Raw genomic sequence first — 22,574 nt, forward strand, 5'->3', positions numbered from 1 at the left:
TTGGTTTTGAATGTTTCAACCAGAAACCCTTCAGGAACAGACTGAAACACTCTACAATATTAATACTATTTCACACAAACATACTCTATGGGCATTTGTGGATATTTGTCGTTATTTGTGGGCGGTAACAGATATGCCATGTTGTTGGAGGTGCAAACAAAAGCTGCATCGCCATTGAGATCACATAGAAAGCAGCTGGCTCAAGGGTTATACAAGTATTTTGTCATGTTTAGTTGTATAATGAAAGCACAGTTTTTATAGCTATCCATGTGTGTTCACTTCTGGCTCCTTAGCTATAATTATGGTAACTATAACGAGCTATTTGACGTCTTTAGAACACTAAACATATCAAAGGTGCCTAATGTTGAGTTACTCCATTCTAAATTTTTGGACGTTAATCACTCCTATGATCTATTGCTATTGTTTACCCAAAGTAAGTCTGTTTAGAAGTTAACTGATGGTCAAATCAACCAAATCTCTGATATTGTTTGCACCTCCAAGTGGTCTGTGACGTAAGCTTGTGTGAAAGAATGCATAGATTTTAATAATATGGTCTGTGGTCCTGCAGATTCATTCTGTGTCCATCACAAGAGTAGTTAAATCAGATAATTGATGTCATATCCACTAGTTGATGTCATATCCACTGTAGTGTGTGAAGCAGTCTGCAAAGCATGTCAAAGCTCTTAGTCCCTGCCACACTTTGTTGTTGTTGACAGACCCCAGCCTTATCTGTTTCAGCTCAGTCCCCACTTCACTCCAGTCCTTACAACATGCATGATGTTGTGTTCTGTAGGGTGTGTGTGTGTGTGTGTGTGTGTGTGTGTGTGTGTGTGTGTGTGTGTGTGTGTGGTGCACTGTAGGAGTTGGCATGTGTTGACAGGCAGTTAAAAGCAATGCAGTCAGAGACGTTATACCTGACAACATCAGTCAGTCTGTCTGGAGGGCATGTTCCTGAGGGAAGTGGGGGCAAGACATGATTGGGCCATGATTCCCAGAGAACGCACTGCACCTGCTGATGAAATATTTCACTATTGCCTTATTCTGCCATCTTCTGTCTCTTTGGATAAAGGCCTTTATTGAGCTCAACAAATGGTTGTCAGATGGAACCAGGCCAGGGGGAGGGGGAGTATGGGAATTGGAGTCGACAGCAGAAGCTGGTTTGCGACGAGCACAGGCAGATAGGGCAAGTGGCGCTAACAGCTGAGGTGTGTGTGGGGGGGGTGGAGGATGGGTGGTGTGTGTGTGTTGTGGGGGGTCTCTATGGGGCTGGTGGATGGATGAAGGATTATTTCTGGAATAACCCACGGCTGTGTGTGAGTGTAACAGAGAGAGTGTGAGTGAGGGAAAGAGAGGGAATGTGTGTATGTATCCATGTGATGATGATCTGCTTGTGTTTGTGTGTCCTGCTCATAGACATTGGGTATTTAGCCTCAGAGTGACCAAAGCTTAGGATTTAACAGCTGTTTATGCGAGACTAACTCTGTCAAAGTCATATCTCTGCCCCATTTGCTGAGCATGTTTAGGATGGCTGCCAGGACTTTTTAGTGTGTGTGTGTGGGTCTGTGGGCTATTTTGCAATAGATTGTGCAGGGAAGACACATAGTGCCTGCCTGACTCTATCATATCCCACACATGACCTTGTCTCTGATGTTTGTGCAGCGCTGCATTACATTTGATTCTCTGCTGAATCCTGCTCTGTTTGCAAGTGTGCATTATGATGTCTGACCCTTTAATACTCCTTCCTTTGCTCTGTCTTGTGCATGACTTATTATTGTTTATTTTAACTAAGAGGAAAATCTATATTGCTGTATGGATTTCCCACTTGGTTGATGCATGCTGTTATTTTTGCATTTACAAGTTTTCCTTGCATGTTTTTTTTTCTCATATGTTTTTGTTGTGTCTCCTCTCTCTCTCTCTCTCTCTCTCTCTCTCTCTCTCTCTCTCTCTCTCTCTCTCTCTCTGTCTCTCTCTCTCTCTGTCCTCCCACCATCATGCATGCTGATGTGTGGCTATGGCTGGCTGTGTCCTGGCGTCTCATTGGCCACCTTGGTCAATCCTGGTCTGTGGTGCTAACAGGGGGACTCGCTGCCCAATCTGGTCAACTTGCTGTCCCCCTCCCCGCCTCCCTCTCCTCCCCTGAAAGAGCCAGTTCGCATGGCCCCCGTCCCTGCATGGAGACAGGTAAAGGGTGGACCCCCGTAACCCGCCTGACCCCCCAAACCCCCCCACACTAACCTCACCGCTCTCCTCTTCTCCAGGACTCCCTCACAGAGTGATGGACTTTCTCATAAACAAAAGGCCTGTAGATGCTTTATGCCTTTAGGTCTTTAATATGTCTCTTGTGGAATAGTATTGCTTCAATACTAATGCTTTAACTAGAGTTAGTTGTTTTGGCACTTTTTCTCGTGTGTCACGGTCACATTTATTTTTTTTTGCATTTGAGTTAAAAGCCCATCTTATATGTTTGTACAAAAGGTCAGAGGTTGAGTTTGTGAGTGTGTGTGTGTGTGTGTGTGTGTGTGTGTGTGTGTGTGTGTGTGTGTGTGTGTGTGTGTGTGTGTGTGTGTGTGCGTGTTTGTGAGCGTGTGTGTGCGTGTTTGTGTGCGTGCGTGTGTGTGTGTGCGTGCGTGTGTGTGTGTGTGCGTGTGTGTGATGGTGAGTCAGGGTGCAGTCAGGCTGTGGTCGGCATGACGTCCTCTTCTTCCCCCTGTGCTCCCCCCAGAGGCGTACCCCTCTCCAGGAGCAGATGAGTATCCGCTATAAGGAGAGAGTCAAGTGCCAGACTCTGCCTAACAGAGGGGAGCAGGTATGCCCACCTGCCCGCGTCCCTGCCCCGTGTGTGGCTGGCAAGCCAGCCAATGTCCACACCCATCCCACATGACCCCTGCCTACTAGGCCTAGACCCGTGAGCTAGACTTGGCCTAGACCAAGCCTGCCTGAGCTATCCTGGTACCATTATAGTCACTGTATGTCACTGACTCTCTCTCTCTCTCTCTCTCTCTCTCTCTCTCTCTCTCTCTCTCTCTCTCTCTCTCTCTCTCTCTCTCTCTCTCTCTCTCTCTCTCTCTCTCTCTCTCTCTCTCTCTCTCTCTCTCTCTCTCTCTCTCTCTCTCTCTCTCTCTCTCTCTCTCTCTCTCTCTCTCTCTCTCTCTCTCTCTCTCTCTCTCTCTCTCTCTCTCTCTCTCTCTCTCTCTCTCTCTCTCTCTCTCTCTCTCTCTCTCTCTCTCTCTCTCTCTCTCTCTCTCTCTCTCTCTCTCTCTCTCTCTCTCTCTCTCTCTCTCTCTCTCTCTCTCTCTCTCTCTCTCTCTCTCTCTCTCTCTCTCTCTCTCTCTCTCTCTCTCTCTCTCTCTCTCTCTCTCTCTCTCTCTCTCTCTCTCTCTCTCTCTCTCTCTCTCTCTCTCTCTCTCTCTCTCTCTCTCTCTCTCTCTCTCTCTCTCTCTCTCTCTCTCTCTCTCTCTCTCTCTCTCTCTCTCTCTCTCTCTCTCTCTCTCTCTCTCTCTCTCTCTCTCTCTCTCTCTCTCTCTCTCTCTCTCTCTCTCTCTCTCTCTCTCTCTCTCTCTCTCTCTCTCTCTCTCTCTCTCTCTCTCTCTCTCTCTCTCTCTCTCTCTCTCTCTCTCTCTCTCTCTCTCTCTCTCTCTCTCTCTCTCTCTCTCTCTCTCTCTCTCTCTCTCTCTCTCTCTCTCTCTCTCTCTCTCTCTCTCTCTCTCTCTCTCTCTCTCTCTCTCTCTCTCTCTCTCTCTCTCTCTCTCTCTCTCTCTCTCTCTCTCTCTCTCTCTCTCTCTCTCTCTCTCTCTCTCTCTCTCTCTCTCTCTCTCTCTCTCTCTCTCTCTCTCTCTCTCTCTCTCTCTCTCTCTCTCTCTCTCTCTCTCTCTCTCTCTCTCTCTCTCTCTCTCTCTCTCTCTCTCTCTCTCTCTCTCTCTCTCTCTCTCTCTCTCTCTCTCTCTCTCTCTCTCTCTCTCTCTCTCTCTCTCTCTCTCTCTCTCTCTTAACTCTGACACTGTTTCAGCTCTACTCTTAGATGCAGATCTGTGCTAGAATCTGTCCAGATTCAGTGCTGATCTGGCTGACCAGGTGTCGACGTGTTCAACCAACCCTTTGCTAAAGCAGTATCCCTGCAGCCAACCCACTGGCTCCAGCTTTATGGCAGCAGCACCATGCTGACTAGTCCTGTCACAACCTGCCATGATGCCAGACACCCTGCTAGTTCCAAGCTGTCTCTTGCCAGTTTAATATCAACCTCATGATGCTGTTCCAACATTTCCAGTGTTCATTTGAAGGCAGACAGCCCTCTTTGTCTTGTTCGCTGTTAGAAGCATCTCACATCTTTAGGGGTTGAGGGTTGAGGAACAGTGACAAACATCTGTGATGTCATGGCTGTGAACTTTACCCTAAATTGACTGAAGCAGTTACTGTAACTTCACAAGGTGGAAGGAGAAATAGGACAAAAAAGCACTTGATAAGAATGTACTTCAATTCAAACAAGTGCAAGATGCAAACTAGTACGCCCCTTTCTCTGATTTGTCAGTCTCTACTTTGTGGAGATTTAAAACCACCAAGATGAATAACTGGTATGAGTTTCACACAGAATAAACATCCCCACACACTTATATTCCTGGCATGAAGTGTTGTTAGAAAGCCAAAGCTTTTCACAAAAGGCTGATATACTGATATATGCATCTCACCGCTGTCCAGTGCGGTGGGTCCGAGCTCAATGTGCTTGTATTCCGGTCCCCACTGCCACTAGAAAAGCAGTGCAGTGTTTATTTTTCCTGCAGGGGGCAGGGCAGGATGAGGGCTAACTTACGTGCTCCGTTTTAAGTTTGTGGAACTAACCCCCAGCTCCCCCTCAGTTCCTAGTGTATTTCTACCCCCTGCTTCATGTTTGGTTGTGTAGAGCATGTCTTGTCTGTGTAGCTCATGCGTAGCCGCAGTGCGTGCCTTGTTTTGGAGACACAACTCCCTGGGTGGGCTTAGTGTTTGTGTCTTAGAAGAGATGAATGTGGTAGCTTTAGCTTTTTTGTTGACCGTTTTGAAGCATTAGCGTTGGTGTAATCATTTAGTCTAGCCATGTGGGAAACCTGATTCTAGCTGCAATGGTCAGCTCTCTTGAGTAGTTAGAGGGAAGTTGAGTTCATAGTTTGGAAGCAGATCTGCTAGAGCAATACAAGATGTTTATGATGCTGTTAACTTGTGTGTGTGTGTGTGTGTGTGTGTGTGTGTGTGTGTGTGTGTGTGTCTGTGTGTGTGTCTGTCTGTCTGTCTGTGGGCGAGAGAGAGCATAAATGTATTGGTGTGTGTGTGTGTGTGTGTGTGTGCGTGTGTGTGTGTGTGTGTGCGTGTGTGTGCGTGCACGTTCAGGGTGTGAGAGAGCATACATCTGTGTGTGTGTGTGTGTGTGGAGAGTAAATCATTGTGTGTGTGTGTGTGTGTCCTCTCGTGTCTCTGAAGGCCAGAAGCGGTGAAGTCTTGAGAAGCTGCCCTAAGAAAATTATTAAGCTCCCCTCTCCTCCCTCCTCCATTTCACCCTCCTCATCTCTACTCTCTCTGCACACACAGGTGATGCTCTGTGCCAAAACCTCACACACACACACACACACACACACACACACACACACACACACACACACATACGCATATTCTCTTGGGTCTCTTCCCTACCTCTTTCACACACAGCCGACCTTTAAGGCAGTTCTTACATTCTCTGTAGAGGACAGAGTGAAACATGAAATTCTCTATGATGTCATCCCTTTTAGAGGTTTCTCACCCCCCCCACTTTTGTTTTCCTTTTATTCCATTGTTCCTACTCCCCATCAGTCCTTTGTACTCTATTACAAACTAACCATTTGTCCCCCCTCTTATAGCTTTTTCTTTTAAACTTCATGCCTATGAGTTCCTACTGTCCCTAGAACCTCTGGTTTTAATGCCAAAGACCTCAGACCCATAATCAGTAGACACGTTTAACCTTAGAAACTCTTAAAGTACACAGATCTGCATGTTTGTTTGGGTGGCGTGTGTGGATTGACTCATTGTGGGTGGACACACACAGATAGGCTGTGGGATTCTGCTGCCCTCTGCTGGCAGAAGTGAGGACAAACAGGGAGAGGAGACCTAGGAGTCTATTGCTGTAGAAATGGATTGGCCTCCATGTTGTTTCAGTCGGTACTGCCTCCGCTCGTCGCTCCCACACATGGTAATGACAAGGTTTAGTCATTTGTTAAAGAATGGAATTACAGAGTTGATGAATGGGGTTGTAAGATGAGACAGGATCCCATCTCAGATGGACAAATCTGTGTGTGTGTGTAGTTTGTTTTAGTGGAGACCACTTTGGTCCAGATGTCTGTAGGCTACATTGCTGAGCATGTATCTGCGTGTATAAATCTGGTTTGGGCATGGGCATACATTCATATATGTATCTATACTGTACGTACTGTCAGTATTTGTCTGTTTTGTGGCTGTGTCCTCAGCAAAGAGAAGAGGAAGAGTCAATGGAGCTGGACACTGAGGAGGAACAGTGTTTCCCTCCTCTCTCACTCAGGGTAACCGAGTGTGTGTGCGCATGACCTGGGCAACCGTGTGTGTCTGTGACCACACAAGTGTGCCTTCTTGTGTGTGTGTGTGTGTTTATGACAGCAGAACACTTAACCTCTTAGATTTAGCTTGTTTTCAGATATGTGACCGCAGGTGACCACACGTAGCATGGTGTGGTAATGTACACATCTTGGTCTGGTGTGTGTCACTTTGTAATATACTATGGGTTTCAGAGCTTTGGAGCTTAGAACATTAGAGAGGCTCTGGAAAGATAGATAATTATAGTTATCACTTTGTTGATGATGGTGACTAATTTATTGATGTATATATTATCATTAACTATATTAATTTATTGGTATGAGCATGGTACCTAATTTGCATGCCTCTCCTAACTGTCGGTTGACAGTGTGTGGTTGGTTTGTTTTGCCTCTGATTGTGTTTTGCTCTGGGCTTGGGTTTAGCACTGTGAGGCAAAGGTTTGCTCTGGGCTTGTTTGCCAATGTTCCATACTCACAACATTGCGGTTAGGGTAGTATTACATTCATTCATACAGTCTGCGTTACATAGACCAGGCTACCAGGCCAAAGCTTCAGGCTGCTAGCTGCCTGGTGTCCTCCATGGTCGGCCTGTGGTTGACTGTGACTAATTTGTGCAGGAGGCAGATGATGCCATGGAGCTGTATGACCAGCAGAAGGCGCTGCATGTCCTCAGCATCCAGGAGAGGACCGACATGCTGGCCTCCCACTTCAGCGACGGGCCCCAGCCCCAAAGCCCCCCCAAGGTGAGGGGTAGGGGTGTCGTGTCCAGCCACGACAGCCATGCTGTGTAGCGCACTGATGCTCACCAACCCTCATTATCTCCACAACGCAACACACCCGTTTGGCACAGCGGTCAGCCAGTAGCTACCTGTACTGTACATGGACTTCTGAAGCCAGTACCTTCTGTAGTGAACGTGTGCTATTATCACTCCACATAAGATGCACACTGTTATTGATCGAAACGGTCCAGTTGAAATGACTTCCAAACACACGTAACCTCTGGATATTTTTCTAGCTATTATTTGTTGTTGTTTTCCTCTCTTGAGATTCACTGTCTCTCTCCATGTGTGTCTCTGTTGAAGCCGATGAAAAAGCCTTCACGCTTCTTTATCGAGCAGTGGCTACGGACCCATGCCTTTGGGGAGGAAGACCCTCCACCCTGCCCCCAAACCCCTCCTCAGGTGTCCCATCCTTCTCACCTGAGCAAGGCACGTCCAGCCTGGTTCTCCAGCCTGCACCTGAGTGCAACGAGTGTCCACCTTCAAACAATGCACAGGGATGCATGTCTGTGTGACTGCCTCTGCACGGAGCAGAGAGACTGTTAGCTTGTTTGGAGTCGGATGAAAGACACTACGCACCAGTGTGTGTTGTGTTGTGTTGTGTTGCCAATAAGTGTTTCCCTACAGGGAGCAATGAAAGAGACAAATGCGTTGTCTAACAAACTTGCTGAGGAGTGCAGTGTGTGATTAACTTTTGTTCTCACCGGCGTGGCGTTGATTGGACTTCTAACACAGAGCTCTGACTCTTGTTGTTTTACTCTGAGTCTTGTTATTGTCTTGCCTGTCTCGAGTCGAGCATGCCCCGTGTTTGAGAGTCCGGTTTGAAATTTCCCATGATGCCCTTGTCTGCAGGAGAGGGAGGTGCTGCGGTCCGACGACCAGCTCCCCCTCCACATCCCCAGCATCCAGGAGAGAGCCGAACGATTGGCCGCTCGCTTCAAAGACACACCCCCCAAGCCAAAGGTGACCCTGTCCTCTGCCCCACCCATCCTCTGTCATAGCTGCCCTCTCAGCGCTTTCCTACAGGAGGCGATGGCAGCTTGCGGAATTTCCAGTGTTGAGCTTTCAATAGGGGTTCCACAATATTCTCTGGGACACAACTATATGTGTGTTGTGTTCTGTTTCATATTAAAATTTTGCTTCTTAGAGCAAGTTAAATCTTTATTTTCTTTGTTGGTTTTCTTTGTTTTCTGTGTGTGTGTGTGTGTGTGTGTAAAGACGAGGAAGGTGTCTCGGTTGTTTACTGAGCAGTGGTACCGGTCACGTGAGCAGAGAACAGACAAGCCTCATCCTTCGCCCTCCTCTCGTAGCCAGGTAGCAGCTGCACCTGAGGCCTGGCATGCAACTGTGTGTGTCTCTGTGTGTGTCTGTGTGTGTGTGTGTGTGTGTGTGTTCCAGAACAACTGATGTCTTAATGACATTTCCATTGCAAAGCTAGAGGCATGCATAAAGCATACACTAGGTCTGTTCAGCCAAGCCCAATGGAGCAGTCTAAAATGCTCAGGGCAGATAACCTTGCTCTGCAGTTGCAACGGATCCATGTCCAAGTAATGTGACCTATTTTCTGACCAGAATCGTTAAAAAAATCCCAAACTCTAACTTTGTCAGGTCCAGCTCTGGAGAAAGGGCCATTTATTATTTTCTTTTTTTTATTCTGCCATACTACACCTCTGGGGTGTGCAAAGGCTCTTAACGGGTGTGTCTGATGGTCTTCATGTGACCACAGTGCCACTCTGACCTACATCCCCATGGCCCGCAGCACACAAAACGAGCCACTGAGGTCAATACTTCAAAAAACAAAATGCACCCATAGCACTTCATTTACTATGTCCAGAGCAGTAGTGGGTCTGCTGCCAGCACTAACAATGGGGTTTGTGTGCGCACTGACCGTGGAGGGCAGTCATATCTTATAGTGTGTCCCCTGGGGGAAGCACATTGTAATAAACGTGATGGATGTGGTGTTTTGGCTTGTGTGTGTTTGTGTGTGTGTTTGAATCCAGTCCCTGGGCCTTGGCCAGTCAGTTCGCTGCATGTGACGGGAAGGTTATTATGGTGTTCTTGCACATGCCCTATGGCCCTCTGGCTGGGCTGTTGCGTGAATGGGAGTTGCTGTGGGGGCCGCGGCCGCTGTGTGTGTGTGTGTCTGTCTGTTAATCCACTGGGTCCTGTGTCCTCCCACACACACTCGATTAACCAAACGTGCAGATCTCTGTCTTAGTACGACCTCAGTCGCTGCGCTCTCATTGCCCCAAACAGGCCACTGTTACGGCTGTTTCACCCTCAAGGTTTGATCAGACAAAATACACACACACACACACACACACACACACACACACACACACACACACACACACACACACGTCTTCAAAACATTCAATCATGCCCACTGTTTCACCATCACGTCACACTCACTCCTATATGAGCATCACTATCTTACGTAGAGCAACAATATTCTTACTCTTCTTTCTCAGCTGTACATTTGTCTATGACATAGTTGTAGTTCTTTATCTGTAGCGATGTCACTTCCTGTTTTTTTTTTTGTAGAATTAATAGGCCAGTTCGACTTCATGCAGCGCTGCGCAGATTTGTTTGAACGTGACGCATGCCGGACTTTTGCCCAATGCGAACAACATGCGTTGTTAGGGCCAGCATGCATCACGTTCAGCCATATCTGTGCAGTGCTGCATGAAGTCGAACGGGCCTACTGTCAGCCTTCTCTTTGTTCCTTCACTGTCATTTCCTCTCACTCGTTCTCTCTCACCTTTGCCCTCCACACCACCGGTAGCGCTATGTTAAGATGTACACAGGGGGGTCGAGCTCTTTGGCTGAGCAGATAGCCAATCCAGATGACCCAGACTTCCTTGTTGAAAGGAGGGATTTGGTAAGAAACAGTTCTGTGTTAGTGTAGACCAAGTGTTTGACCAAGTGTACAGCATGTAGACCTGACTGAGTTCAGGTGTCTCTAAGGTGTTTTGCTCCCAACTCCACCCCCCAACTAATGTATCATTTCACTAACTTCTGTCATTCAATTAGTACTTGTCTCTGTGTTTGCATGATGTGCTTAACATGGTAGTCTTTTGCAATGTGTTGTGTGTTGTGCTGATTAATCAATAAACCGTTTCGTGATGTGTGCTGTTCTTACACAGAACTATAATAACATTTTGCTCTATGAGTGAGCTTTCCTAAATGAAGGACTTCTGAAGTGTGTCACTGAAATTGGTGTTACCAGGGAATGGCTTGGAGTTTCCTGAATCTTGGCTAGTATGTCTAACATGAGCGTCAAAGCTGACCTTAACTTGAAATATTATGGATTTCTCATTGTTGTTGTACAATCCTCTGTCCTCGCAGGGTTCCTTGAGGAAGGAGTTCCCTCAGAACATCGGCGGCAGTGACGTGTGTTACTTCTGCCAGCGGCGAGTGTATGTGATGGAGCGCCTGAGCGCTGAGGGCAAGTTCTTCCACCGTAGCTGCTTCTCCTGTGACTACTGTGGCACCACCCTCCGCCTCTCCTCCTACGCATTCGATGTGGAGAAAGGTATGAGACTACAAACCCCACAATGCATTAGTTCTATTCCTCCACCTCTCCTACGCATTCGATGTGGAGAAAGGTATGAGACTACAAACCCCACTATCCATATGGGTTTTGTTCAAATGACCTCAGGTAATTCTACCAGCCTGAGTTGTTTCAATCCATGACCCCCCAATATCAGAACATCGAACATTGCCCCCCACATTCGCAAAGCCAAATAAAAACTTTAGTTGTAATACAATTGATAAGGGTCACATTATTGACTCTATCTGACAGAGAGTTCAGATCAATTCCTGTGACATTGATAATGTGTCACAAGTAGTAGTAAGCTAGAGCAGGACTAGGTGTAATTAGATGAGATCATTATGCCCCTACAGTGCATAATTTGAATGTGTTTTGATGTGTGTTTGGTGGTCGGTTATAGTCACGGGTTGTGCTCTGCTCTGGGTCCGTTGTGCTCCGGGCTGCAGTGGTGACTGTGTCTTTGTGTGATGGGACAGAAGCATATTGTAGCGCAGCTCTGTCGCTTTTATGTCCCCACCACAAGAACAGTACAATCAAGCCAGGGGGGAGAGAGGGATCTATGGAGATGTGAACAAGGAGAGAGAGTTGGAAGTGAGGAAAAGAGAGGGGGAGGGGCTTGGGGAAAGAAAAGAAGGAGAAGATGAGAGAGAGAGAGAGAGAGAGAGAGAAAGATAGATTGTGAGTGAGTGAGAGAGATAGAGAGAGAGATGGATAGAGAGAGGGAGAGGGTGGGTAGGAATTCCGCACTTATATAACAGACGTGTGACACACTGGACATTCTCTGCCAGGCTGGCCTTGGGATGGTGGGCTGTTAGCGCTGTGTGTAGTTCAGACGGGCGGGTCTGTGTGTGCACTGTATGAATGTGTGTGTGTGTGTGTGTGTGTGTGTGTGTGTGTGTGTGTGTTTCTCCAGGGAAGTTTTACTGCAAACCGCATTACTGCTACCGCGCGTCCGGCCAAGGCCAGAAGAAGAGACCTGCTCCTGCTTCAGTCTCCACCAAGGTAACCGCCTCCCCTCCACTACACACTGCACTCTTACTGCAGGACTAATACACAACATCTTCTTTGTCTTAGGTTTACTCACACACACACACACACACACACACATACATGTACACAATACACAATACACATGTACACATTTATACACTAGTGACCACTGAAGTTGTATTTTTTAGGTTAAAGTTGCACTTTTAATAATTAAATAATAACGTTTCAATCATTCAAAAAAATTACATCTAAGTTATAGTCAGTGACATTGTGATCGTGAGTGAAGTCTAAGTGATGCGTTTGTGATTGTTATTCGCATGTAAACTGTATGTGTTTTGTGCTGGTGATTCAGTTCAGTATGTGGATAGAGATACACACAGGTGGAGAAGAGAGCAAGATGCACAGAGGGACTGTTACTGTGTGGGTGTGTGTGTGTGTGGGTGTTTATATTTTGTGTGTGTGTGTGTGTGTGTGTGTGTGTGCATGTGTATGTGTACTGTATGTCTATCTGTATGTGTGTGTTTGTGTATGTTTATCTATGTATGTGTGTTTTTATTTGTACATGTGTTTTTATTTGTATGTATATATATGTGTGTGTGTGTGTGTGTGTGTGTGTGTGTGTGTGTGTGTATTACTAAGACACAATTCTGTATCCCCACCCCTCTCTCAGGAGGCCCAGGCCACGGACCCGGTCACAGTGGATTCAAGCGGCCGCCCACCATCTGCGTTGGCCCCCGCGGAGCGGCGTCCCTCAGGTAGCCCTCTCTCGTCTCTCGGGGCGGCGTTGGGGTTGTGCCGCGGCGTGGGGGACTCCCTTCGCTCGCTGCGGCACGCCGCCACCGCCGCCTACCACCAGGTGGCGCCACCGCTACCACTGCCCCTAGACCTCTCCTTCCTGTTCACTTACTGCGCCTTCTTCTTCACCTATTTCACCCTAAACCTGCTGTTCGAGCTCCTCCAGCATGGATGACCCTTGACCCCTTGACCCCCAACCCCAACTCTTGTCCCCCTGTGAGACACTTTAGCATCTAGACGCTGTGTGTACACGTTCTCTGGTTTGCTCTCCTTTCCTTAGGTGTGTGCTCTGTAGATACTTCCTGTTTTTTTGCTTTTTGTCTGTCCTTCACTAATCCCCTCTTCACACCCTGGACATGAATGTGGACTGTATGTTGTGTGTTGTGTTATGGGTGGTCTGGTGCATCTTTTTATTTAGTGTTTTCCCCTCTTCTGGCTTTGAAATGAAATCAGACAGGCAAAAAACAGGAGTACTTCTTTTATGCCGATTCATTTCCTGAAATTAAGTGTCACAAGCACAGCAGTGTTTCTGTTTTGACAGTCGCAATGTTTAATTCTCAATTCTTTAGCATGATTTTCATGGTCGATCCAAACTGTGGACAGTCAAATAAAGTCAGTGATCTCTGTAGTGTGAGGCTAGCCTCATGTAGTACTCCAGGTGCCAGTGGCTCAGTTTATTGCCTGACTGTGGTTTGGTGGTCAGTTTCTAGTTTCTGGTTTGCATTGTGTTATTGCCTGTATTGCCTTCTTTGACCCTCTCTGCCCTCTTTGAGATTTCATCTGTTTCTCTTCTAGCTCTTGCCTGTAAACCTTTTCTCTTTCACGTTTTGTGTTTTCTTTTGACCTGAGTGCACCTCTGTAGCCGAGTGCCTGTTCAGTAGTGCCTGTTAGACTGCCTGTGATTGATCGATTACCCTGTGTGAGTGCCTGTGATTGGTAGATTGCACTCTAAGAGTGCTTGTGATTGGCAAATTCCTCTGTAAGCTTTACCTTTCCCCCTTCCTGTCAGAGCAGCTTGATCACCATAGTGCTTGAATTGGTGCTTGTGATTGGTTCTAAATTAGTTGCACCGTCCAATCAATAGCCTGTATTTATTTTTTAATCTGGGATGGGTGGCTGCTCTTCCCCCCCCCCTTTTCTCTGCTTACTAACACTTAAGAACTTTCCCAGATAGTAGCTGGCCACAGAGCCCATCTGGCCCAGCTCTGTGCTGTGTCTGGCACAGACGTGTTCTAGGTCTGGGCCGGATGCGTTCTGGAGTCTGCTGCTATCTGTGTTGCCATTTCTCACGCTCTCGTGTCAAAGAAAGGAATAGCAAGGAGAGGGTGCAGGACTGTCCTAAAATAAGTTGTTTATGAATATGATAGATTTAAATATGATTAAGATCCCTTTAGGCTAGCTATAGGCTAACTGGTGTAACACACTACTAGTGAATTAGGCTAAGCTAGGCTAACAGTGTCAGACTGGGTTATTGCACACACAGAGAGGAGAAGGGTATATATTCTCTTATCTAACTTTGGGGTAGACGGCAAATAAGCTGATTTAACAAAAAAGAGTATAGTGAGACTACAAACATACTGTAATGGTTTATTAGACTTATTTTAATCATATGGATGGAATGTAGGTGACTTAGAGGGTCCTTTTGATCAAAAGTGTACTCTGTGGTATCCAATAATCTAGTTACAATTCCATGTTGTGACATTTTGCTCTGCTTAACTTAAAACGTTTAAACCTAAGATCACATGAAATTAACTGAATTGAAAATAAATAAAGATGATACGTTCATTGAGGTAACCTATGGTAACTAACTAATTTAACTAACTAGTTTTAACCCGAGTTGTGTAAAAAGCCTTCACATAATAGAATGCTATGATAAGCTAAGATATGCAAGATAGTGATAGTGTCAGCTATGTCATGTGGTGTAGTTTAGCATGTAAAACACAGACGTGTGTTCAGATCAGTTTGGGAGTGGTCATATTCCGGTCATCTTCCCGCTCTTCAAAAAGACCAGTTCACTATTAACAGGAGGGACAGAGATAGTCAGTCACATAAACATTCATGCACATGATCTGGTGATTGCCGAGTCTTGTGTGTACATGACAGTATGTATAGATATATATACATGTGTAGATGACAGTATATTATAGACCATTCAGTCTATTTCTTGGGGATGCAAGCTTATTTTCAGATTTTAGATATTATGTTGGTCATTACTACTTAAATGTCTTGGCTCTTGGAGACTATTCCCTAGCTGTGGGCTATTTTCTAAATCATACCATGTACAATTTTGCAACTTGCCACTTACCCATTCCCCATTCCCCTACATTGGCCTGGCTGGCATCCCAGACACTGCTGAAGCTAATGTTTTTCCACCAGTGGGATCATGTTCACATACTATATAGTATTGGCCATTCATTCCCCCTTCACCCACTATAGCTTACGGAAGCCTTGTGGAACGCAATGTTTTAATTATATGACTTTTAAGTGCAATAATTGTGCGATGACTTTAGATGATAATAGGTAGGGACAGGGACAGTGGTCTGGGTTAGTTTAGTTGTTCTATTTCAGAGTTAACGTGCATGGCACTCTGAAATAGTGGCGGCTAAAAGTGGAATGACAAATAGTTTCCGCTATTGATCTAATCTGATAATCATTTGTGCATCGACTGATTTGATTTGGTTTGATTTATTTCCTGTCATGTTCAAGCTCACATCGCTGCCTTTTTAATCCAAAACTAATTCACACGATTTAAATTAAATTGATGAAATTCTTAAATTGCGTTTCCAGTCAGATTTATGATCAGAGTTGCTTCTTAGGATGGGAAAAAGGCAAGGTACCTATGACTGTCCTGTTATGTATATAATGTGTCAACATGAATGTAAGGCTAATATATTCACTTTATCTGTGAATAAGTGTAGGATACGTGTATGCCTAAATAAATCACAAAGAGACATCACAATCTGTGTGTTTGTCTGTGTTACCTGCACTAGGGATTCACTGTCTCTTCAGATCCCAGCTCACGGCTTAATACAGTGTGTGGAAGGCATTTTATGTAGATTTTGGCGGCGTTAAAACTGATGCTCTATTTGCTAGTATTAGGCCTGTTCCTAGTTTTGGAGTTTGCACGGCAACTGCATTCAGACATCTTTTCTTTGAAGGAATCCATGTTGGTGTGGATGTACATAGACTGACCCCTTGGGGCATCGACAGGACAGGAGCTACAATATAATTCTGTTGTGGTTTTTATGGATGTCATAAGTATTATGGACAAAGTTGATTCAGTTCAGATTCACACAATTTGACAGTTGCCATTCTTTTTTGTTGTGTTCACTGTTACATCTACATGGCGTGTTCTTAGGCTGAGTGTTCTGTGTCCTCTGTCTCTGGTTCTCCCTCCATCTCCTCTCTCTCTCTCTCTTTCTCTCTCTCTCTCTCTCTCTCCCTCTCCCTCTTTCTCTTTCTCTCCCACTCTCTCTGTTTCTCTTTCTCACTCTTTCTTTCTCTCTCTCTCTGTCTCTCTCCCTCTCCCTCTTTCTCTCCCACTCTGTTTCTGTTCCTCTGTCTCACTCTCTCTCTCTTTCTCTCTCTCTCTCTGTCTCTCTCTCTCTCTCTCTCTCCATCTCTCTTTTTCCCTGTTTCTGTCTTTTTCCTGCTCTCCCTGCTCCCCTTCTCTCCCTCCTCGTGTTCCCCCGTCCCCACAGTGCCGGAGATGAACGGGGTCGGGGAGCCCAGCATGGCCAAGCGTCTGAGGGGCACCCCGGAGCGCATCGAGCTGGAGAACTACCGGCTGTCGCTGCAGCGCGAGGAGGAGCTCGAGGAGGTCCCCGAGGAGACACTGGCCGAGCACAACCTCAGCAGCGTGCTGGACAAGGCCACAGACGTGGAGGAGGGATCCAGGTCAGACGCTCACACACATTGATCAAAATATTGACTAATTAAAGATTTAAGGTAGAGTTTGCGATTCTGGTGAATCTGCAGGTGGCCTTTCTGCTCTGGCAAATCAAATGGCACCCCATCCCACCCATGCTCCTGAAGCAACATGTTGATTGGCTGGAAGGTTTTATGGTTGTATGGAGGAGAACTCACAGACGTTACCTTTAAACTGTGTAAAGCAAGTGGTATGCTCTGTGCAAATTTGCGCGCATCGAAGATGTGCTTCATTGACGCGTGGTCCCAATTGTTGCCAAGCACACAAAACCCCCTACATGCGTGTTGATGACGCAATCCTCGTCACGTGCCGCATGTACACACAGCCTTAACAGAGGAACTACTGCTGCTAAAACTGGCACATCGCTGAATTTAACTATGGCAAACGGGCAGAGAGCTACTTGGCACTGTTGTGTGATACGCAGTGAGAAATGTGTGTTATCATGATGCACAGTGTGCCTACAATCTCGAGTAATACAATAATGGTTAAGATGATGTCACAGGTGATGTCATATCGATACTGAAGTCTTTTATGTGGGCTCTGCAGCAGCTCCGAGTCGGACATGGAGGATGAAGACGAGGAGGAGGAAGAGCGTCAGCCGGGGCCGTCTGACCTGGGCGGGGTCCCCTGGAAGGAGGCCGTGGAGATCCATGCCAAGCTGAAGGGCGACAGCGACGCCGAGGCCGAGGGTACGCGGAACGGCCTGGGGCCCCGAATCCACGTCCAGGAGGACGGAGAGATGGAGGACGACATGGAGGGAGGGGAGGAGGAGGACGAGGAGGAGGAGGAGGAGGAGGAGGATGACGAAGATGACGAGTCCAGCGACGGTAAAACAACTTTTACGTTTCCACTCTGGCAGGAAGAGTTCTGTGTGTGTTTTATTCTTGCAGCAGTTTGTCCGGACATCCTCCAGTGGTCATCTCTCGGCACAGCAGTGTTAGTCCTGCAGAATGGAATAAAAGTCTGTGGCTATATCCTTATGTGTTTCTGCGCTTTAGCTGGACAAAGGGTGAATTCACTGACCCATAAATGGACACCCCAGTCTTCGTCTTCATCATCTGTCTCTCATCCTTCCTTTCTTCTGTCTCCTCCACTTGACGCAGTCCTGAACCCCAGAGACCCCCCCAACCCCCCACCCCCCACACAGAGTTTCTATACCCTTACCAATTACACTTTATGAACACACACACACACACACACACACACAGTTTATATACTCTTACCAATTACCCTTTATGAACTCTAAGCTCTTAAGCTGTAACATCTGGAGGATGGCATTAAGCCTGTGTCATTATGGCGCTAATTTAATTACAGTTTGCTTAATTCAACTGTAATGCACATTAACTTCTGAGTGGGAGAATAACCGCCTTGGCTGACTGGGTATAATAGTTTCAGCTCCAGGTCTAGTTGGATCCATTCTGTAGTGGTGAGCTGATTAACCCTTAAAGGTGTAGGTTTTTGAACATTCTAAGTTCCGCAACAATTGAAGGTTCCAAAATTCTATGTTGAATTCAATGAACCCAGATATTCTTTACAATGTTAATTTCCCAACATTCCCGTCACACCGGTGTGACGGTACTCCTTTAAGGGTTAAGGGGCCATCTCCAAGCGGGGTGATTCATTAAGGGACGGTCTAAAAACTCCTCATTTCTTCCTGGCTGTCTCTTTGCTGTAGTTTCAGTGTGTTCTCATGTATGACTTCATCATCCCACCATTCTCTTCTCACTCTCCTTTCCTCTCCTTGTCTGTCCCTCTTCTCTGTTTACTGCCCACCTTCCTCTGTGTGTGTGTGTGTGTAATGTGTATGTTTGTGTGTATGTGTGTGTGTGCACCCTGCCTCGTTTTGTTGGTCTGTTTTCTATGGTTTGTCTTCACGCCCTTGTCTGTGTACCTGTGTGTGTGTGTGTGTGTGTGTGTGTGTGTGTGTGTGTGTGTGTGTGTGTGTGGATGGGTGGGTGGGTATGTTAGAGGGGGAGTATTGCCCCTGGGAGAGAGAGCTGCAGTCAGGCCTGTGGCTGGAGTCATTGGCTGATGAAGAGGATATTTGTACCTTCAAAGGTAGCTCTGCCTGTGGGTGCGACCTGAGTGACCCCTCCATGCCCCCACTAACTACAGAACATCACCATAACTCCCTGTCCAGATTCAGTTCCCAACACCCTGAGTTCCTCTTGGCTGCGTTGGGATGCTTTGGTTTGTTTATCTTACTGTGATTTTTCTTTCAATATCAATTTATTGAATATAGATTTTTTTGACTCCATGCATTGTATTCTGTTGGGATTTAGAGGGGTTCACTGTGCATGGACAAGGGAATCCAGATTTACTTCTGAATATTTTAAACTTTTTTTGCAATGAACGTTTTGATGTTTGTTTGTTTTTTAATATTATTTATTTTAATACTAATAATTGAATGGTCTGTTTGAAGTAGTCTTGTCTAACCCCAGCACAGCTTGTTCAAAGTGTGAAACATTTTCATCTGAGTCAAGCAGTGGTGTCTTTCTCATTCTGGACTCTTACTGGCTGGGTGTGCAGTGAGACTGTGCATGCTGGGCACATAGACTTCCATCGTAGTTATCATTTCTGATTTTGGGACTTTTCCTCTGTACTCATTCTTGTGCTCTCTTTCTCTCTCTTTCTTTTTCTCTCTCTGTATCTCTCTGTGTGTTCTGTCTGTGGTGTCCGATGGTATTCCTGTGTGTGTGTCCTTCATGTCACATACATGTGGCCAACCCTCTGAAATCACTATCATTCAAAATCTCACATATCCAAAATGCCACAAATCCTTGCCATAAATTCCCCACAAAACCAAATAATGTCCTCCCAACCATGTACAAACATCCACTGCCCCTTCCCTCCTCCACCCCACCTCCACCACCACCTCCACCACCTCCTCCACCCCACAGCTAGGAACCTGCGCCTCCAGCAAGCGCTGCAGCCGGTGGACCCTCTGGCTGTCCCCCAGGAGCTGTGCCGGACGCCCACCCCCTTAGAGGGTGGTCAGGAGGGGCCTTCTACTTCCTCCCTACCTTCCCAGCCCACAGGTAACACACCAACAGGTGTGCCACACGCGGAAGGGGAGTGTGTGAGGGCGAGGATGGTGACCAGGCAGGATTCCCTCACAGTGTGTGTGTGTGTGTGTGTGTGTGTTACATGAGTATGTTGCCCTGGGACTGTGAATGAAGTGTGTGTGTGAGATTGTTTTTGTAGGATTTGCTTACACAACCTTCATCTTTCTAATAATTTCAGCACTTTGTTTCTCTCTATGTGTGTGATGTTAAGTGTCTCGTTACCCTTTGACCTTTTCTAAGTTGCATTTTTATTGAATCATTTGCTGTCTTCTTATTGTGTCCTGTGGTCCGCCATGTCTGTTGATGTTGTTTGTTGATGCACTGGTGCTGGTCCAGGGTTAGAGGTCGCAACCCTGGAGACAGTTGCCAGGGTAACACTGGATTGCTGTTCTGCTGATGTTCCCCTTGGTTCTGCCAGCCTGTTGTCTTGTTCTCTCCGTGTTATTTCCCTCCTAATTTAATTTGATTTAATTGAGTTTGATTTGATTTAATCCATGTGTTTAATCCATGTGTTGTTTTTTTCTTTGTGTGTCTGATTTAGTTTCTCACCACCATTCTCTCCCCCTTTTGTGTTTCGCGTTTGCCTGAATGTTTGTGTATGTGCATGTGGCTGTGTGTCCACTCTGTCTGTGTGTGTGTGTGTGTGTGTGTGTGTGTGTGTGCGTGTGCGTGCGTGTGCGTGTGTATGCGCGTGTATGTATAGCCCCCTCCCATACGTCTGCGCGTCATGAGGCAGTGAGAGCGTGGTTGGACTCTCTGTCAGGAGGTAGAGCAGTGCGATGGATACTCTCTCTCAACTTAAACACACACACACACATACACGTTCATGCATTCATACTTACACACTACAGTACTGTATAAGCATGCTGCATCAGCTCTTTTCTTCTGGCCACACACACACACACACACACACACACACACTCAATCAATCACTTACGCATGCTTCCTGCACCACAGGACAAATCTGCATCCCCAATCTTCATTCTTCAGCTTCAATGCTGTGGTTGCCTCTGTTCCTCGACACTCAACACACACTCTCTTAAACTACACACACACACACACACACACTCAAGCTAGGCTGACAACGCATGATGATGCCTCACAAGGCAAGCTGCTTCGCATCAGCCCTTATAGCAGAGCATACCAGAGCACTGAAAGTTCATGAGCATCAGATGCCAGACTTATTTAGTTGACAGGAAATTAAAAGGGACTTAGACAAAGAGCATGTAAGGAAATCTGTGTTTTTAAATGTCCTACATTAGAATAAACATCCAGCTAAATGAACACACACAACTCTATGTCACTGCAACAGTGAACTTAACTTTTAATCAGGCATTTGCCCAATTTCACTATGAATTGTATTCATTTTGGTAGTCCTCTGTAGTGCGTTCCAAGCTCATGTATGCAATTCTTTGCTGTAGGTTCATCATGGTGACCTGGCTCTTGCTCAAGCTTTCAGAGGAGGAAAGGAAAGGGGCGGCCGTAGCATAGTGGTTAAGGAGCTGGGCTAGCATGCAGGAGCCAGAAAAGTTGTGGGTTCAATTCCCAGCTTCACCCGTTGTGCCCTTGAGCAAGGCACTTAACCCTGAGTTGCTCTGGGGACAATGTAACAGTGATGTAACAATGTAATATAATTGATGCAAGTGGCTTCGGAAAGCCCCTGCTAATACGGAATGGGCACAGTAATCACAGTCTTGACATCCATCTCAGTAGGCCAGTGTTAGCACTCCTGTCCTGGTCTCAGGGGCAGCTTACTGGACAAGATCAGAGATAAGATAGCGGGCTGCTCCAAGATAACAGGCCAGCTTTTGGCCCCTTGCGTCTGCCTGCCTGCATGAGCGCTTTCTTAACAGTTCCTGCTAAAAGTCCTTTACGTTATGAAAATCTGATTATCTGTGAATGGGGATGTTTCTCAACCGTAAGAGAAACATGTGTCTGCACAACCTCACATTATTCAGGTTTACTGGGATGTTTTGCATACATGTTGGGGGGGGGGGGACTTGCCCTCCCACTCCCACTCCACCTGTCCTTTGGCTTCCCCCTCCTGGACGTGGGGAGAGGATGGTTGGGTATGCTGTAAGGATGAGTCTGTTTGAGTAGAGAGTTCATTAACAGGTGCTGATCTCCAAGCCAACCCAAGCCAAGTCCATTTGACCCATGTGTGAAAATGGATAAATGCATGTCTCTAACCACTAATGCCATGTGTCTGCTCCCTTTTGTTTGCCTATTGCCATGAACTCATTGTTTTTCTCTTTGTGTGTTAACAATACAACATCATTTCACTAACATGTTGTTTGCTACTTACTGTATCTTGTGCTCTGCATAAATATTTTGCCATCACTCATACTATGTATATCACACAGTTCAGTTCAATCAGTTTCTACCATAGATGTGTGTGCAGCTTGCAGTGCAGTGCATAACCATTTAGGTATACTGTAGATGTAAAACATGTTGCATAATATTCCCTTCATAAATTGATATCAAGTCACTTAATTAGTTATTGAGAGGTTTGTTAAAAGTCAGTCAGGGTCCTCCTAGTTCCTGCTTCCCGTTTCTCACTGTCTGGTTTCCTGTGACCCCAGAGACTTGTGGGGAGGAGGAGGACCCAGAGGCGGAGGCAGGGAGCCTCAACATTGAGCCAGGGACGGAGCGCGATTATGGTGAGCTTTTTCTATGCTGATGTGCAGGGGGTTTGTGTGTGTGTGTATGCATTGTTTTGTGTGTGTGTGTGTGTATAAATGATAAGTAAAGGTGAAAGTGTGTGTGTGTCTGCAGATGACATCCCATCAGACGCAGAGGCCGAGGCTCGTCTGCATCAGACGCCTGACCAGGAGGAGATGCCTGAGGAGCCTGGCCGACCAGAGAGCCTGGGAAGAGTCTCCAGCCTAGGTGTGTGTG

General features: G+C 46.4%; 1 protein-coding gene across 22 annotated transcripts in view; it reads left to right on the forward strand.

The window, feature by feature from the left end:
- The window catches only part of mical3a (microtubule associated monooxygenase, calponin and LIM domain containing 3a), a 98,045-nt gene that overhangs the window by 54,946 nt on the left and 20,525 nt on the right, over window positions 1-22,574 (forward strand). For 11 of the 22 annotated variants that reach the window (XM_048257084.1, XM_048257082.1, XM_048257086.1 and 8 more), the window contains 16 exons: window positions 6,465-6,536; window positions 7,184-7,309; window positions 7,649-7,774; window positions 8,198-8,308; window positions 8,564-8,659; window positions 10,131-10,226; window positions 10,694-10,880; window positions 11,812-11,900; window positions 12,559-12,643; window positions 16,385-16,580; window positions 17,158-17,438; window positions 18,580-18,669; window positions 19,512-19,649; window positions 20,380-20,442; window positions 22,259-22,336; window positions 22,452-22,565. In XM_048257084.1, the coding sequence (XP_048113041.1) occupies window positions 6,465-6,536; window positions 7,184-7,309; window positions 7,649-7,774; window positions 8,198-8,308; window positions 8,564-8,659; window positions 10,131-10,226; window positions 10,694-10,880; window positions 11,812-11,900; window positions 12,559-12,643; window positions 16,385-16,580; window positions 17,158-17,438; window positions 18,580-18,669; window positions 19,512-19,649; window positions 20,380-20,442; window positions 22,259-22,336; window positions 22,452-22,565 (1,948 nt within the window). Of the gene's footprint in view, window positions 1-2,076; window positions 2,182-6,464; window positions 6,537-7,183; window positions 7,310-7,648; window positions 7,775-8,197; window positions 8,309-8,563; window positions 8,660-10,130; window positions 10,227-10,693; window positions 10,881-11,811; window positions 11,901-12,558; window positions 12,644-16,384; window positions 16,581-17,157; window positions 17,439-18,579; window positions 18,670-19,511; window positions 19,650-20,379; window positions 20,443-22,258; window positions 22,337-22,451; window positions 22,566-22,574 lie in introns of all 22 variants that reach the window. The other 11 variants (XM_048257100.1, XM_048257101.1, XM_048257104.1 and 8 more) reach the window with 8 other exon arrangements.

The sequence above is a fragment of the Alosa alosa genome, chromosome 11 (assembly GCF_017589495.1).
Source record: "Alosa alosa isolate M-15738 ecotype Scorff River chromosome 11, AALO_Geno_1.1, whole genome shotgun sequence".
NCBI classification, from domain to species: domain Eukaryota; kingdom Metazoa; phylum Chordata; class Actinopteri; order Clupeiformes; family Clupeidae; genus Alosa; species Alosa alosa.